A 15,455-nucleotide genomic window follows, 5' to 3' on the forward strand; every position below is an offset into this window, starting at 1 on the left:
TAGTCATCATATGGCTAACATCTGTGTCCTCCAGTACAGCATGACTTAACTTTTCTGCAACATGATTTTATAAACAGCACAACACTACCTGAATAGATCAATAAGAGTCTAAAACATACCCTACCCAACAACAGACTCAGTATGAGTCTAAAACATACCAAATGATATAATGGAAAGGGTGTCAAAGTCATATTCTAAAGGTTTAAGCCAAATTACTGTAAGATTGCACCTTCTACTAAAATAGGATATTAATATCTTTTTCTTTCCACACGGCTGTGAAAAACTAAGCATCTTCTCAAGGTACATTGACTCACTGGTTCTCAGACAGCTCTCCCACTCAACTCAAACCCTTATGCAAGTCACTTATGTTTGTTTATCACCACAGAACACCCTACAGCCAAGAGGACACCAGATAATGTGAGAAAAATTCAAAATCCTAACAGTTTGATTGCCGTCATGCTCCCACCTACAGGGCAAACATTGCAAGGTGTGAGAGAAGAACTATACTAAAAACCCCTGAGGTGCAGATTGTAGAGCATGAAGCCTGAGCAGCATAAGCAACATAAGCAGCAGTGCTTATTTGGCATCACTGAACATGTTAGAAACACACGCCTATGCTTACTGCCTTTTTCTCCTTCTTTAATTTTTTTGAGGGGGAGAGAGGAAAGTGAGAAGGGCAGTACAATTCTAGTGTTGTCCTTCAATTCTCCCAATTCTCCCCAAAGTACAGAAGAGCTTCTCAACCCTTCCTGTGTTTACTGTGGTGTTGTCACAGCAGCACTGTTCACCATAGCTCACGAAGCTAGACCACTATTGATCAGGGCCATATGAAAATCTAGAGCCCCATCTCATTCCCCTTGAGCCATGGACTACCATATTGAATGCTGTGGAGAAGAAAGGAAAACAACATTACTCCATTTTAAAGAAACTTGTGGATGTGGTCTCAATAAACTGCTGGGTGAAAAAGTCATGTCAAGCTGAGTGACCAGAAACACATAACATGAGTTATAATAAACATGAGTAACAGCCTGGGTCTGGACATCCCTCCTGTGAGCTGTGGTGCAAGCCCAGTGCTGCCCACCCCAAGACACAAACACAGGGAACCTAAACTAAGCAACGTAGTCAAAAGACCCAAATTCATTATAACAGCAGGACCCCAGAAACTGACAGTTTTGCAGAGAACCACCTTCATGAACTAACTGAAATCACTCTATACAAAAAATTACTCCACGTCCTGCAAAATACCCAAGAATCATTTCTTTAGAATATGGCCCATAGAAAAAAGTTATCCCATCTTTTCAGCAAATCTTTGGTGTAGGTGTACACAGCAACACTGTCTCTTGCCTTGGCTGCCACAGGTTGTCACCTTGGTAGTTTTCCTTTCACTTGCAGTAGTGTCTGTATCCTAATTGCAGGGTGGATGTGCCAAAGTCCAAAGGGCAGTGTTAAGTGGGGTAAACTGGCCAAGTCACCTGGAAAGATCAGGCTCTCTCAAAAGGATGCAATCACCCCAACCCTCTTTGGTTATGAAGTTAGTATTTGCTGAAGCCACTCCCACAGTACCTGAACATACAGGAGTTTTGTTCTGTACAGAAGAGCCGCTAATAGGCTTGCCATCAGGTGTCACACACCAGCAGTATCCAGTGTAGGTATGGCACTGCACCTGTTTAATAAAACAAAGAGCAGGCATTTCATTTCTCACTCCTATCACCAACCACTTTATTATAATTCAGCATCTTATTGGAAGTCCCAACCCAGAGGTATCAAACACATGCTTCAGAGAGAGGAGGTATTACAGAAGACTACCTTTGATACCATTTTCTTTTCTTCCCTCACCTCCCCCCCATCCCAGGAAAGGTGATTTCTCCTACTCCAACCCCTGTAGCTGAAATTCAGGAGGCAAAAGAAGTTACAAGTAATCATCTGAGAACACTTTAGCTGGGGAATGCAGAAGTTGTGTCTCCCCTCATTCCACCCTCTGCTACATCCCACTTAGTGTTTACTATTAAAAACTTGTCCTGCTGCATCCTAGCTGGGTTATAGAAAGGCCACCCTGTCCCAAATTCTACAGCCTTTGCTTGAGAGCAGCGTCTGTAGACATTTCAAAAGCATTCTGCTCAGTACCATGGCTGGAAAAACGCAACACTGACTTGGTTAACAAACCTTCTCCAGATAGATTTAAGCCCTATTCTGTTCTGTAAGCCCTATGTCAAACTTACACAGCAGAAGCAAGATCCAACATGCTTGCTCCTCACATATTGACATGGACTTAAGAACACTTTATGAAGGTTCTAGTGAGTCAAAATGTACACAGTATAAAATTCATCTTGATTGATTTTAAATCTCTACTTCTGAACAGAACATCTAGAGCTGCCCAGTTCCTTTCTTCATCACAGAAAGACATCAAAAGTGCTAATTCAGGTACAGAACTTCTCAAGTAAGAATAGATAAGTCCTGATCTAGCCGACTGATCCTAGTAACATCTATGGAGATACTAATTCAGCCACACTAAAATTTCATTCAGCCTAACAAATCTAATGAAAGCCTCAGCTTTCAAAGTAGCCAGCAATGGGATGAAATTCAGGATATCTTTGACATCTTTGAGATAAAAGTAAATTATCATTGTACAGGCATCTTATGTAAATACAAACAGGTCCCAAAATGCTTTCTAACAAGTATAGTTTCAGCTGTATTTAAACATGCACATCAGCACCTTGAAATGGTATAGAAGTCCTGTTACTATAAACTAGAGATGGTTCCTTCAATACATTTCTGAAAACAAGCCATGAAATTAGACCACTTCAGAAACTGCCTTATTGTTTTACTTGTAAAATGAATTGTGTCCATTCTCTTTTTCCAAACAAATTCATTGAAACAAAGTTCCAATTCCAGTCCTCTTCACACAGAAGAGTGATAGGGTGTTTGCGCTAGTCCCCTCATTAGGGACCCTTCAGAGCAAAACCAGTCATTCCCCCTCACTGACAGCTGGCTTCAATGCCCTAAGGTAGCAAAGTTTGTTCAGAGACTTAATGACAGTTTCTTTAAAAGGCTTTGAATATCACATAAAACATGATCTAAGAGCAATTATAACACGGTACGTCGTGTTTATCTTGGGTTTTACTTGTTTATCTTGGGTTTTACTAAAGTGCAAATCAATCATTTTGCCTCAAGCATTTGCTTTTAGTAGCCAAAATCAACAGTAATCTCATGTACCCATGTTATTGCAGTCACTGTCACTGCTATTTGCAGTTTCATTTTTCTTCTCTCAATATATCACAATATTGATTGCAAATTACTCAGAAGTACTATGACTATAATAAGCAATGATCAAGTTAGGAAGTATTTGTTATTGCTCAGTGTAATCAATTGAACACTCAAAACAAATGTGATGGAAATGCTCAGGTTTGTGTTTATCTTTGCTGATCACACACACACAAGACTACATTCCCAACAGCACAAGAAGCCATCTTTACATCTGATTATTAATTGTAAAAATCCTACCAAGAGATAGAGCTAAATGCCAGGATAGGGTCTCAAATTTGTAGGGCAAGACCATTCCATGTTTCATTATATAAAAAAATCCAGTGTACCCAGCATTTAAAAAACTCAAGTGTTAGTCACTTAACAGTCCCTTAGCCAAGTCTTCAGAAAATAGCAAAGTACATGGCAAAGGAGTCCAAAAAAAATATATTGACACAAATTCAGGATAGATGTAGTAACTAAGACTATGTTATATAACTCACCTCAGTGGAGAACTACAAATTACATACACTCATTTATGCAAGCCAAGCACATTACATCCATAAAAAAGTGAAGTAATTTTGTAAATAACTAGACTAAGAAATGCTAGTCTTCCTTCGACTAGTATCCCATGACCTTTTCTTCTCCCATGCTGCCATTAAAAAAAGGAAGAAATTGCCATTAACAAAAAGGAAGAAAAAAAAATCAGAGACTGACAGCACTCAGCACTTTCACAACCACAAGTTTTACTGCAGTACCAAAGGACCTCCCTTCTACAGGTAACTGCAATTAAATCTCAGCCATTATCCTAAAGGCCAGAGAGCCACCCATGAAGAATGGGCAGTTCAGAAATCTCAAGAATCAGTGCAGTTGTTTTTCCTGAATGTCTTCACACTGAGACACACTACCTTTCACCATGATACCTGAGCAGGTCTCAGTACAATTTCAAGTCATAACAGTGGCCTACAGTCTAGAATTTGCAGCTTAAAGGCTGGAAGGGAAGGTATCCCCTCCATCACTTACATAGGACTGGTATGACACTGATAAAAGTGTCAAGGCAATAGCTGATCTAGTACCTTTTCTAAGCACTGTGTGTAAACAAACATAAAATGTCAACTGTTTCAGAGCACCTATGATAAAGAATATCCAAAAAGTGGGGGTTTACTTAAAAATTTTCCATTTATCTTATGTTTGAACTTTTATTTCTAAATAAAATTTCAGTCATCAACCCAAAATTCAACCTCATTCTCATCCTATTCCCAAAGTAGAGAGATCTTTAAACACTTATCAGAAGAGTAAGTAAGCAAGCATGACAGATGTTTACTGCACAGATCCAATCTTCAGTTACTGAGTTTTGACTCTATCAAAATACATGTTAGAAAAAGTGTGTTTGACTTTTTTGGCTCTCAGTCTTCTAAAGATAAACACTAACACAGTCTTATATACTAAAATATAACCTTATATATTTAATGAACTTGATTGTTAACCAAGCTGCAGCTACAGAACATTTGTTACTGCTGGAAAGGCACATGACAGAATTTGGTATCTCAGATTAACATACACCTGTCCAACAGCCTGAACATTGTAAGTTACATAATAGGAAATCAGACAAATAAAACCTGCAAATCATTTGAGATCTTAAACAGATTCCTCATTAACATCTACATTAAAAAACAAAAAAAGAAAAAAAATCCAGCTACATTTTAAAGCAGTGCAAGCAGCCAAATCCCTGATCATGCAGGAGTACACTGCTCCTTCTCATGGAGAGATAGAACATCTTACCTGTGTCTCAACTGAAGGACAAAAAACATGACGGACAAACCCAAGAAAAATTGCTCCATATCACCAAGCAATTTTCCAAAATGTCCAAAATTTTCCAAAATTCAAATCCTGGTTACATCCCCAGGTGCTCCCTGTAAATGCTGTAAAAACAGCTAAATAAATAGCTCCAAGTCAGCAGGTCATCTAGTCTGACCCAGGGAGAAACTGCCAGTGTGACACAGAAATTCTTTAATCAAGCCTTTCCTTTGTCCAAGCCATTCAAGCTTGGCTAGAAAGTCCTCTGAACACAAGTTTAGTGGTACACAACCAGCACACTGATGGCCTGATGGCTATTTATCTTAATTCTACATGGTGATGCCTCTGTTCTGGTTCACATGACTTGCTGTAATGCTTAGACCCTGCATCCTGTCATACTTTTTGCTACATTGAGTCAGTTGAATATTGTCAGAAGCATGTCTTACCTTTATAGACAATTTTAGGGGAGCTATGAATCAGTCTGCATCTTGTGTTTAAGCCTCTTTGGGACTGCAGCCCCTTAGTTTTTGCCACTTTTTCTGTTCTGCAGATATTTAATTCTTCACAAATGATTCCCACCAGGGCTTTATGCAGCACCCACATCCCTCAAGTCTATGCACCACTCAAGAAATGCTTGCTCCAAAGGAATTTCACTATTCACATAACCAGGGAAAGAAATGATCTGAAGCAAAAGAATCTTATTCAAGATCAAGGGCATTCCCATCACACATGCTGATACATATATAATTTTTAGTTCAGGGAAAGGGTCCCCAAGAGAGGCTTTCTGCTTCTGACACAATGTTCCACTTTGAAGCTAAGAATGACCTTACATTGTCACTTTCCTTAAGTATGTCCACTCCCACTTTAAGAACTTGCTCCTTTGATATCTCAACTGGTACCTCTTTGAAGAAACACCATAAATAACCAAAGTTCTTACCTCCTTACCCACTCATGGTTTATCTTTAGCACAATATACAAATGAGAAACACAATGAAAGCCACAGAGCTTTTAAGTAGCAAACCTGCAAAGCAGTACTCACAGAAAGCTACAGCTATTGAAGGGATGTCTTCTAATTAAAAAAAAAAGGCAGAACTACCTACCATTTAAAAATCAGATGCTTTATGAAGAGTTTATTCAATCTAGCAAGATAGACTGTGTTCTTTTGAAGGGAGAGGTGAATTCATTGAGAGCTTAGTATTGTTGGAACCTGAGCACTGAATAATGGAACAACAGGCAGCATCCAGGGAATGAAGGACATGTTTACACAGTGCCTCTGCTGCATTAAGAAGTGAGTTTGTAATTCTGCGCAGCATCATGCTACGCTAGCCAATACAAAGAAGCAGACTTAGAAGTCATACTGAAGGCTGAAAGGGTTCCCTACATCTTAAGAAAGAGCTGTTTGTGGAACTTGGGAGAAAACAGAATTTGATATGTGCACTAGCATAGTGTGGAGCGAAACTACTGGTACGGACCATAATATGCATCACTCTTTTCAAGCAGACTTGTATGATGAGATGTGGGAATGATCTGGAAGCTATCTCATAACACAGAACTGCTGATAGTCAATCCCTCACTTATACTGCCATAAGACCACAAGTGTGACTGATGCACTCACTTTAAGAAAAAACTCAGTGCTGTGTCATAACTGCACCAGGAACCAGATTTTAAGAAGCCTAAACTCAAAGAAATTCTCCAAGGAGATGTGCCCTCAGACACTTGTATGCAGACTTGTGAGGAAAAGAAACCACAACGAGACAGTGGAAGGTGGCAGCAAATAGCAAGACATACCACAGAGTTCCACAAAACTACACCCCCAAGGCAGGATTAACATTATTCATGTTCATATTAATCTGTCTGAAACAGATCCCTTTTAAAATCTCAGCAACCTTTTCTGAAAAACGGCTTGGGGGAAAACTAGGAAGAATGCAAGTCTCCCTCAGCCCATGGCAACAAACCCAATGGCACTAGGCAGCAAAAGAAAGTGTGCAGATTACCCACTAGTGCCTGTTGTTTATGAAGAACAGATCACAGCAGGTTAAGTGCAGCATGGAAAAGGAATGGCATTTATGGAAAATACAGCATAACAGCAAAAAGGCAAAAGTCTTGGGAACAGAAACTGGTTTTAGTCATGTTCAATTCTGCACAACAGTACATGACCTCAGTTTTCTACAATTAATCAAATTACTTGTATCTAACAAACATTCTTATGTTGTGAATAACTCAAATTTTATCTGCCTGCTGATATTACTGTGGGCTAAGTGTAGAGAGATTTTGTTAGAGGAAGTAATATTCCCCACACAGACTGAAATATAAAGACATAGCAATTCTAGAGGAATTATTCAGGTCTGCTTCCCAATTTACAGTCATCCTATCATGCCTGCAGTGACACCAGTTCTTCATGTTGCAAATCCATGTCTCATTTTTAGATTCATAGGTAGCACTAAAAGGGGATTTGATAAGATCTTTGCAATTCACATACTCGGCAATAAGGGAAGCAGGACACATTGCATAGAAACAGTTATGACAACCAGTGAAGTGACAAGCACCAACTTCTCTTGATGCAGTACACAAACCCCATTATACCTAGTCATGCATAAAAAACTGGAAAACTGATCAGCTGAGCAACAGAATCTGTGGCAACACTGCCCTCAGTCTAAATTTCACAGGCAGTGAAAACCAGACAGATCATACAAGTGCTTTAAGACATGCATGATGTCTCTCTGTGCAAGGGTTTAAACGCAAGCCAAATGAAGGCCTTTGCCTCTAGGCCCTTCTCCCTTTCAGCCCTGTTGCCACATCTAAGTGTGACAGATCCAGCCCTGCAGGGAAGCAAGAGGAGGTAAGGTGAGTGTGGTCTTCCTCCTGCAGTCGCTGTCCATGTGGCGCGTGCTCCTGCTCACAGAGCAGCAGAGGAGCTGGGTTCTCATCACCACCCCACAGCCCCACCCAATCTGCCCCGGATCCACCCCAAATTCACTACTGAACTGGGTACGACTCCAGGAGCTGGAAAGGGCAAACTTGAGCTGCTTGTCAGAGCCCCACTTCCAGTGCTTACCCAGAGTGACTGCAATTTAGTTTCTAATCAAGATAATTATGACTAACTACAAAAGCAACAGTTCAAGCTAGTTAAGGCCAAGCAGGTTCTCTGAACACAGTTACTATTACCAAATTCTCACACATCTGTACTGCTCTTGGTTTTCAGTCCTACAAAAATTTCAAGAATTTCCAACAATAAATTAATTTAATTAAAAATCAGACTCTTTTGAAGTGTGATGGCAAGGACAACGACATGAGCTTGAACACCTACTGTGTTCAGTAGGCTCAGCAAGATGACCTGAAAGAAAGTCCTCTACTTCTTGAATGAGCACTGTAACAATTTAAACATTTAATATTCTAAATATATGCATGCATCTTTGTTTCCTCTCTGATCAGAATTTTTCTTCAACATAAGACTCCCTTTTCAATAACAGTTACACAGAAAGGGTGAAGTTGTTGAAAAAGTCTCCCTAGCCAACTCTACATACAGAGTATATACCCTGAAACACATGCATCTGCTTAGTCTCTTGTTGGGATGGGGATTCCATGTTGAAGAACAAAGTGGGTATTTTTCCTAGAAACTTCATTGAGAGATGCTGTTCTGTTGTAGACCTCCCAACTGAGATTTTGGAGTCTAGATGGAGCAACACTGTGGGTATTGGACCAGAACAAACTAACAACAGTCCAGAGCTGAAGCTTCAGCAGGGCCTCAGGGACTTCACAAGAACACAGCCTCCCTGTAGAGCAGAACCCAGGAGCATCAATACTCTGCACAAGAGATGCAGTATCAAAAATACCTCCACCAGATGAGATCTAATCATGAGTTGCTGGAAGCAAAACTGTTTAGACTGTTCACCAAAATTCTAGTTTTTATACATCTTTTTTAAAATCACAATTTAATTCATTTTGATCAGAAGCTAAAGGAAATATTTGTCCCAAATGCAGGTTGAAACTAGTTAGCTTTCTTGGACATTATTTTTCACTTAAATCTTATGCAGGGACAATTACCTTAAATGCCACAATCTAACTGATGAAGCTGGTCCATGAGGTACATGGAACACAGGGTATTTTTATAAACCAAGGAATTATGTGACTTTCAGTTAATTCCAGATACAGAGATCAGAGGCTTCTTCCATCATGCCAGGTAAAACAAAAGCACTTTAGTGTTCACAGATAGAATGGAATGGAGGAAGAATGTGAAATACCACTTGGCTGCCAACTGACACCACACAATTTTTGTAAGCAGTTTCATGCTGCCTCTCAACTGGCAACCAACACTGGCTAAGGAATGTGCCAAGGAAAAGTCCAGCAACTTCTCCACAATCCAGACACTGGTACCAACCTTCAAAATAAACTTGTCTGAAACAAAGCTTTATCAACTATACTATCAGTCCTGCTTATAAGGATAAAAATTTCACCTACTTTCCTCTCCAAGAGGTTGATAGACAGGTGATAGACATTCCAAAGTTTTCTTTCATTATCTTTTTTCTTGAAGTATGAAATTTAACATGGGACACTTTGTTCCATGTTGGCCCACTGTACTAGCTTTTATAAGCATTAGCCTTCAGTGCCAACACAATCTGAGAAGCTCCACACAAAATCAAATTTCAACACGTAAAAGTGCAGTTAAACTGCAAGAAACTGCAGTCATCTTATCTCATGATGGTCCACACAGTGCAGAAATATAATGCTGCTCCAAAGAAGCATGCAGAGTTTGCAGGATGAATACAACTTTTTTCACTTCATCATCAAAAACAAAAGCAAAATAAAAACACTCCCACATACCAGATAATGGGAGGGTAAGGCTGAGGAGGGGAATAAAGTTTTTGGTGGGTTATCACAAAAAAAAAATCTTTCCTCTCCTATGCCCCCAGGCATCACAAAATGTTTGAAGCAAACCCAAATTTCTCAGCCTTTCTCATCTTTTTTAAGCCAATATTGATTCTGTTTTGGAATTTCTTCAGAAGACCTTACAAACAACCAATGTATCCTAAAATTTCTCATAGAAAGAAGGTATCTAGAGCAGTAATAGATGTATGGAAGGTTAGGCAAAAAACATTCTGTGATTTACCAAAATCCACAAAGTAGAGGTCACATGGCTGCAGGTTTTTGGCTTTTTAGATGCAAAACCGAGCAGACAGCATGACACTGTCAGGAAACTGTGCATGAGCCATTTTTAACAGCCAGTTCAGTCAGCACTAGGACACGACTCAACGTGCTACTGGTAACAGAACCAGGTATCACTTTTCATTTCTACCCTGCTTTGGCAAACTTCAGCAACTAAACAGTGAAGAATCAGAAACCCAAACTAAGCAGTCTCATCTCCTTTCTGCCAGTCCTCCAAATCCCTACAGGACATACAGTACAAGAAGTGCCCTGCAGAAGGAACACGCTGAAGAAACTGCTTTTTTTCCTGGGACAGGTGAAGCAGAGGTAATAGCAGAATCAGCTGCATCCACCCTACTCTGTGTAAGCCACAGCTCTCTTTACAGCTCCTCTTCATGGAAAAACTGACCTTCCCTGCAACTGTTTTTCTTTCTGTGCAACGCTGAAGATTAATGCCATTTGTTTCTGTAGGACACTGGAGCTGGATACTGTTGCATATGTGTACATCTTTTAAGGTATTGTGACTGAATCACAACCGCCATTTGATTAAATAAGTTCCCAGCATTAAATTTTACCCGAGGAACTGAGTCAGAATGTGCATGCACTCTGCTATCATCACTTGACTCGTGCCTTACCCCTGAATCTCCAACAGACACCTGCAGCCTGGCTGAATGAAGCAAACTGACATTTTACCTGCATGAATGATCCATCCTCATTGCATTCTGGGATGAAGACTGCTTCCTGGGGCTTCTTTGCCTGTTCCAGCGCTTGAGCTCTCTCTAATCGACACTTGCTTTGGCCAGCATCTATGAAGAGAAAAGCAAAGCTCACTTACATTGCAATTTGGCCCCTCCAAAAGCTACCAGATGACCCATGCAACTGAGGGAAAAACCCCCAAAACAAATAAATATAAAGCATAAAAGACTATTACCCGCACATTTACAAGGTAGATATGGAGTTATCACTCATGATCCTAAAGACAAAGATGAACCTAGACAATCAAACTACAAGCCAGTTAATTAAGAGCTGCCTAATTTCCTAGTCAATAGTTTTTATGGTCATCTAAGGATCCTGGAAGTTTCTTTCAACCAGCACTGGAGCACAATGTCCACAAAATGAAAGGCCATTAACATTAATAGCCTGAAATTGGATGGCAGAGTATAAACCAAATAATTCAGGCAGAGCAGTGAACATGTGGAAAAGAAGTGATGACCCCTTCTTCTCTGAGCAACTCTCCCAGGAAGATACTAAAATAGCCAGTCATCCATAGGAACTTCCACCTTTGTGTGGTTCAGATGAGGCAGATAGGCCATTTCCTGTGCTTTCCTGAAACTCAGCTTTTACCTCTACTCCCAGTGCTTACAGCCAGGCGTGCATTACAACTCTCATCAGTTACTCACTTTGGAAACAAGAAAAAAACTTGCTCTGCAAGCACTGTTTGACGGGGTTAAGATCTCTGTTCTTACATCAGATGATGGCAAAGTATAGCACGACCCCTTCCACGCTGAGCTCACTGTTACAGAGTATACCCAGATAAGTCTAACCCTAATGACTGATGAGTCAAAAGAGGAAAGTTCTGCCCTGCAGAGATCTAGACTGACTTGGTGTTTACATTTAAAAACATCAGGTCTAACAATCCTGCTGTTCAGTCTAGAAAGAGAAGGAAAACAGTGAACATCTGTTTCCATGGCACTCTGACATCAGAACTAGCACCTACTTTTTTCTCCCTTGAATCCACTGATTAAAGATTTTCAGTACAGAAACTTCAAAATCTTTTAGCAGCACCATACAGAGTGAACAAGTTTCAATCCCCATTGTATCAGGCATGGAAATCATAACAGTTAACAAATTCCCCTGGATCCCTGAAGTTCACATTCTGTTTTCATAGATCGCATGAACTTTGACAAGAGAATCACAAATACCAGCATTAAATTAGAAAGTCAGTCTGGGTTCTTCGAGCAATTGAATTCACATTGTGTGGCAATAGAAGTAACTTCCATTTAGGCATCTCTAGACACAGAAATCAATGACAATGCTGTGAATAGTTTTGATAAAGACAGACCAAAGCTTTCAGGCCGAGTACTTGATTTATACGACTGATGACTCCAGAGGCTAAGTTTCCAGTTTGCCAACACAGTTTCATTTTAAACATATCACATTACTTCCCAAGAAGGATTTCACAAGGCTTCTGAAATTATGAAAATCAAGGCATTCTTTCTGGAAAAAGAATGATTCATAGTAATAGTACACAGTACAGATGTCAGCTGCTTAGGCACTGGGTTATAAAGCAACAGTACCTGTATAAATTCTGTCAATGACCACTGAGTGACCACAAGTTGGTCACCTCACCCCCCTGTGTCCTCATGTCACTTCTGATCCTATGTCACTAATTTAGTTTTTTGGGTGTTTTCACAATACCAAAGGACATGGAGCTTTGATCTCAGGTGGGCCCATCATGCACCTGCATAAAGTGTGAAATTGTTACAAAATAAGAAAGACTTGAATAAAATTTACACTGTATCATTTTGTCCAGTTATCCCATAAGCTTTGACTTATTCCTTTTTGCCTGCTTGCCAATGTGACCAGATGATCAGACATTGTTTGCACATCTCCAGTGCAGGATAGTCCTGCCAGCTGATCCTTCCAAACACATGCTCGCTCTTTCAGCTGAAAAGGAAGCTCTGGCAATGCTTTTAACTGGAACACCTATCACCTGCAGATCTTCTGTTCAAGCTTAAGAATCTAATCTTGCTTGGCATGACAGAGGACATTATTACAAAACCAGATGGTGTGCCTGCACTTTGTTTCATAGCTGCTTGACTGAAAATACTTTCAACTTCTGCTTCACAGGAGACAACTAAGTAGCAAAAAAAAAAAAAAGGAAAAAAACCCCAGAATAGATTATGGAGATGTGCACTTGTGAGGGAAAAAACAGGTGTGAATTTCTTACGTGACAATCAAACCACAAGTTCCCAAATGAAAGTGTTTTCTAGTCTCTAAATATCAGGACACAAGACAGCAGGCAGGCATTTCTGGTTCCTCTCCTGAACATAAAACAAAAGCATAAAGCACTTCCACATAGCATCTGCATTAGTGCTGGCACACTCAACTACATGACTGAAACTGGATGCTTCAGCACAGAGCTGGTAGAAATAAACACTTTGTGGTATCCCCTGCAATATAAATACATTAGAAACCCAGGCAGAAGGGAAACTAACCCAGATCTTTGTCCAGTTTGTCTAATGAACAAAGAAACATGCACAAGATCAAGCCCTTACTTTAAAAAGATAATATAAACACATTACTGCTATGGCTACCATGTCCCTCCCAGCAATTTTAACTGGCCTTTATATATTGAACTCTCGACTCCCATCCAGCAGAGCACACTTCACAGTACACCACCACAGTGCTTAGTTGTTTCAGCATCTTTTGCACTTCAATCGTTGGCTCAAGTGGTGACTCTTCACAAATTGCTGCTGAAGTACAGAGAAGACAGTTTTTTCTCCTGTTCATGAACACTCAGGACTGATTATTTCTCCCATCCTCCCTCATTGATTTCCAAAGGTCATGCCAGTCCTTTTACAGCCTTGATTTGGAACAAACACCTATACACCACGCTGGGTGGAGAGGTGCGTGCATATTGCTATCTTTTTTGTCAGTCTTCCACAGATCAGTTCCAGTAAAAACAGTGCCTTTAAGATCAACATTTACCAGTTTGTTTTTAAAAGGACTGTCAATCCTTCTCTTCCTCACTCCACAGGCTGGTATTTTTATAATGTTTGCATCAACGTGTGATTTCAGTGGGATGACTTCACCTTGCTATTTTTGCTTTGTTAATTAGAAAATGTAAAGTATTACATAAGTGCCAAGTGTTTAAAAAGTAGCTGTCAAATAGCTCACCCCAAATAAGATGCATTACAAATTTTACTAAAGCCTGATCTTATGATTGTAGGTTCATACACCCTATTCTGCATTTTGACTGCTTACCCAAGTGTTTCAGCACTTTCTTCCCTGTTTTTAGAAATGTTCTCTGGAATATCAAACACCATGTTTATAAACCAGAATGGCATTAATGCATTCCAGTTTCACGGTTCAAGCAGACTAAATTGGACACTTTTCCCTCCATTACATTAGGTGAAAAACCAAAACAGCATAACTTCTTTTGAAAGCAGACCTGCTTAATTTTACTTTAAATATCTTCAAACTTGGGACAGATTTACTGTAGCTCAGAAAGCTGCCTTTTAAAGAAAATTAATTCTCAAGCTGGCAGCTGGCAACCAGGAGATTGTTAACTACAAGTGATGTTTTTGACATCCCTGGCCTAATCGGCACAATGCAGGTGCACATAATTTTGGATTTTGCAATGAAATTGGCTAGTTACCATGGCTGATCTTATCCATGAATAGTTTATTCAAACAAGACCACCGTGTCCTTCATAATATATACACTCCACTCCTGAATAGGCTCCAAGAATTCCAGCATCCTCTCTTCAATAGGCAGAGGCAGTATTGACACCACACAACATCACGGTATAAAGACCCAAGCTCTCCTAATAATACAAAGCAGAACATCTCCAAGATTCACATAACACTACCAGCAAATCAATACAATGCAACCACCAAAATCTATTAAAGCTACTTAATTTTAGTTCTCTTATGCCTGTATCCAAAGTTCAAATAGCAAAAATTGATCCAAGCAGCTTTTTAACTGTTTTCAGTTGCATTAGGTAACTGTCTCACATACGGGCCAGGTCTTCACCAGACATGAAGTAGTTCAGCTACACTGAAGTCAGCAGGTTCATACCCATTTACTCAATTATATGTGTATTTGCATGAAGCAGGTAAAAATGGATCTCTGCAAACTACAAAAACATGTCTATATGTTGTACAGGATATCACTATTCACTCACCTCACTGTTTTCCACTTCATTTGGGTCAAGCCCTACACCTGGAATCTCAAACTTTTTTCAAATGGTTCAGGGTGGCAGGGACCACTGGAGGTCATCTTGTCCAAACTTCCTGCTAACACCACGTCCCTTGGAGCACACTCCTCAGGACTGAGTACAGACAGCTACAGATATTTCCAGGCAAAGTGACTCTACAACCTCTTCGGGCAGCTGTTCCAACGTTCATTTATCTTCACAGTAAAAATGTTCTTATGTTCAGATGGAACTACCTGTGCTCCAGTTTCTGCCCATTGACTCTTGTCCTGTTGCTTGGCACTACCAAAACATCTGGATCCATCCTGTGACACCCTCCTTACAAGATACTTAAAAA

General features: G+C 40.0%; 1 protein-coding gene across 11 annotated transcripts in view; it reads right to left on the reverse strand.

The window, feature by feature from the left end:
* The window catches only part of SMOC1 (SPARC related modular calcium binding 1), a 160,479-nt gene that overhangs the window by 65,586 nt on the left and 79,438 nt on the right, over nucleotides 1–15,455 (reverse strand). For all 11 annotated transcript variants that reach the window (XM_088057977.1, XM_088057978.1, XM_088057979.1 and 8 more), the window contains 2 exons: nucleotides 10,873–10,985; nucleotides 1,564–1,663 (listed from right to left, as the gene is read on the reverse strand). In XM_088057977.1, the coding sequence (XP_087914103.1) occupies nucleotides 1,564–1,663; nucleotides 10,873–10,985 (213 nt within the window). The remainder of the gene's footprint in view (nucleotides 1–1,563; nucleotides 1,664–10,872; nucleotides 10,986–15,455) is intronic.

This window comes from Pseudopodoces humilis, chromosome 7, assembly GCF_049639895.1.
Source record: "Pseudopodoces humilis isolate 2021_Gansu_Grassland_sample_001 chromosome 7, ASM4963989v1, whole genome shotgun sequence".
Classification (NCBI taxonomy): domain Eukaryota; kingdom Metazoa; phylum Chordata; class Aves; order Passeriformes; family Paridae; genus Pseudopodoces; species Pseudopodoces humilis.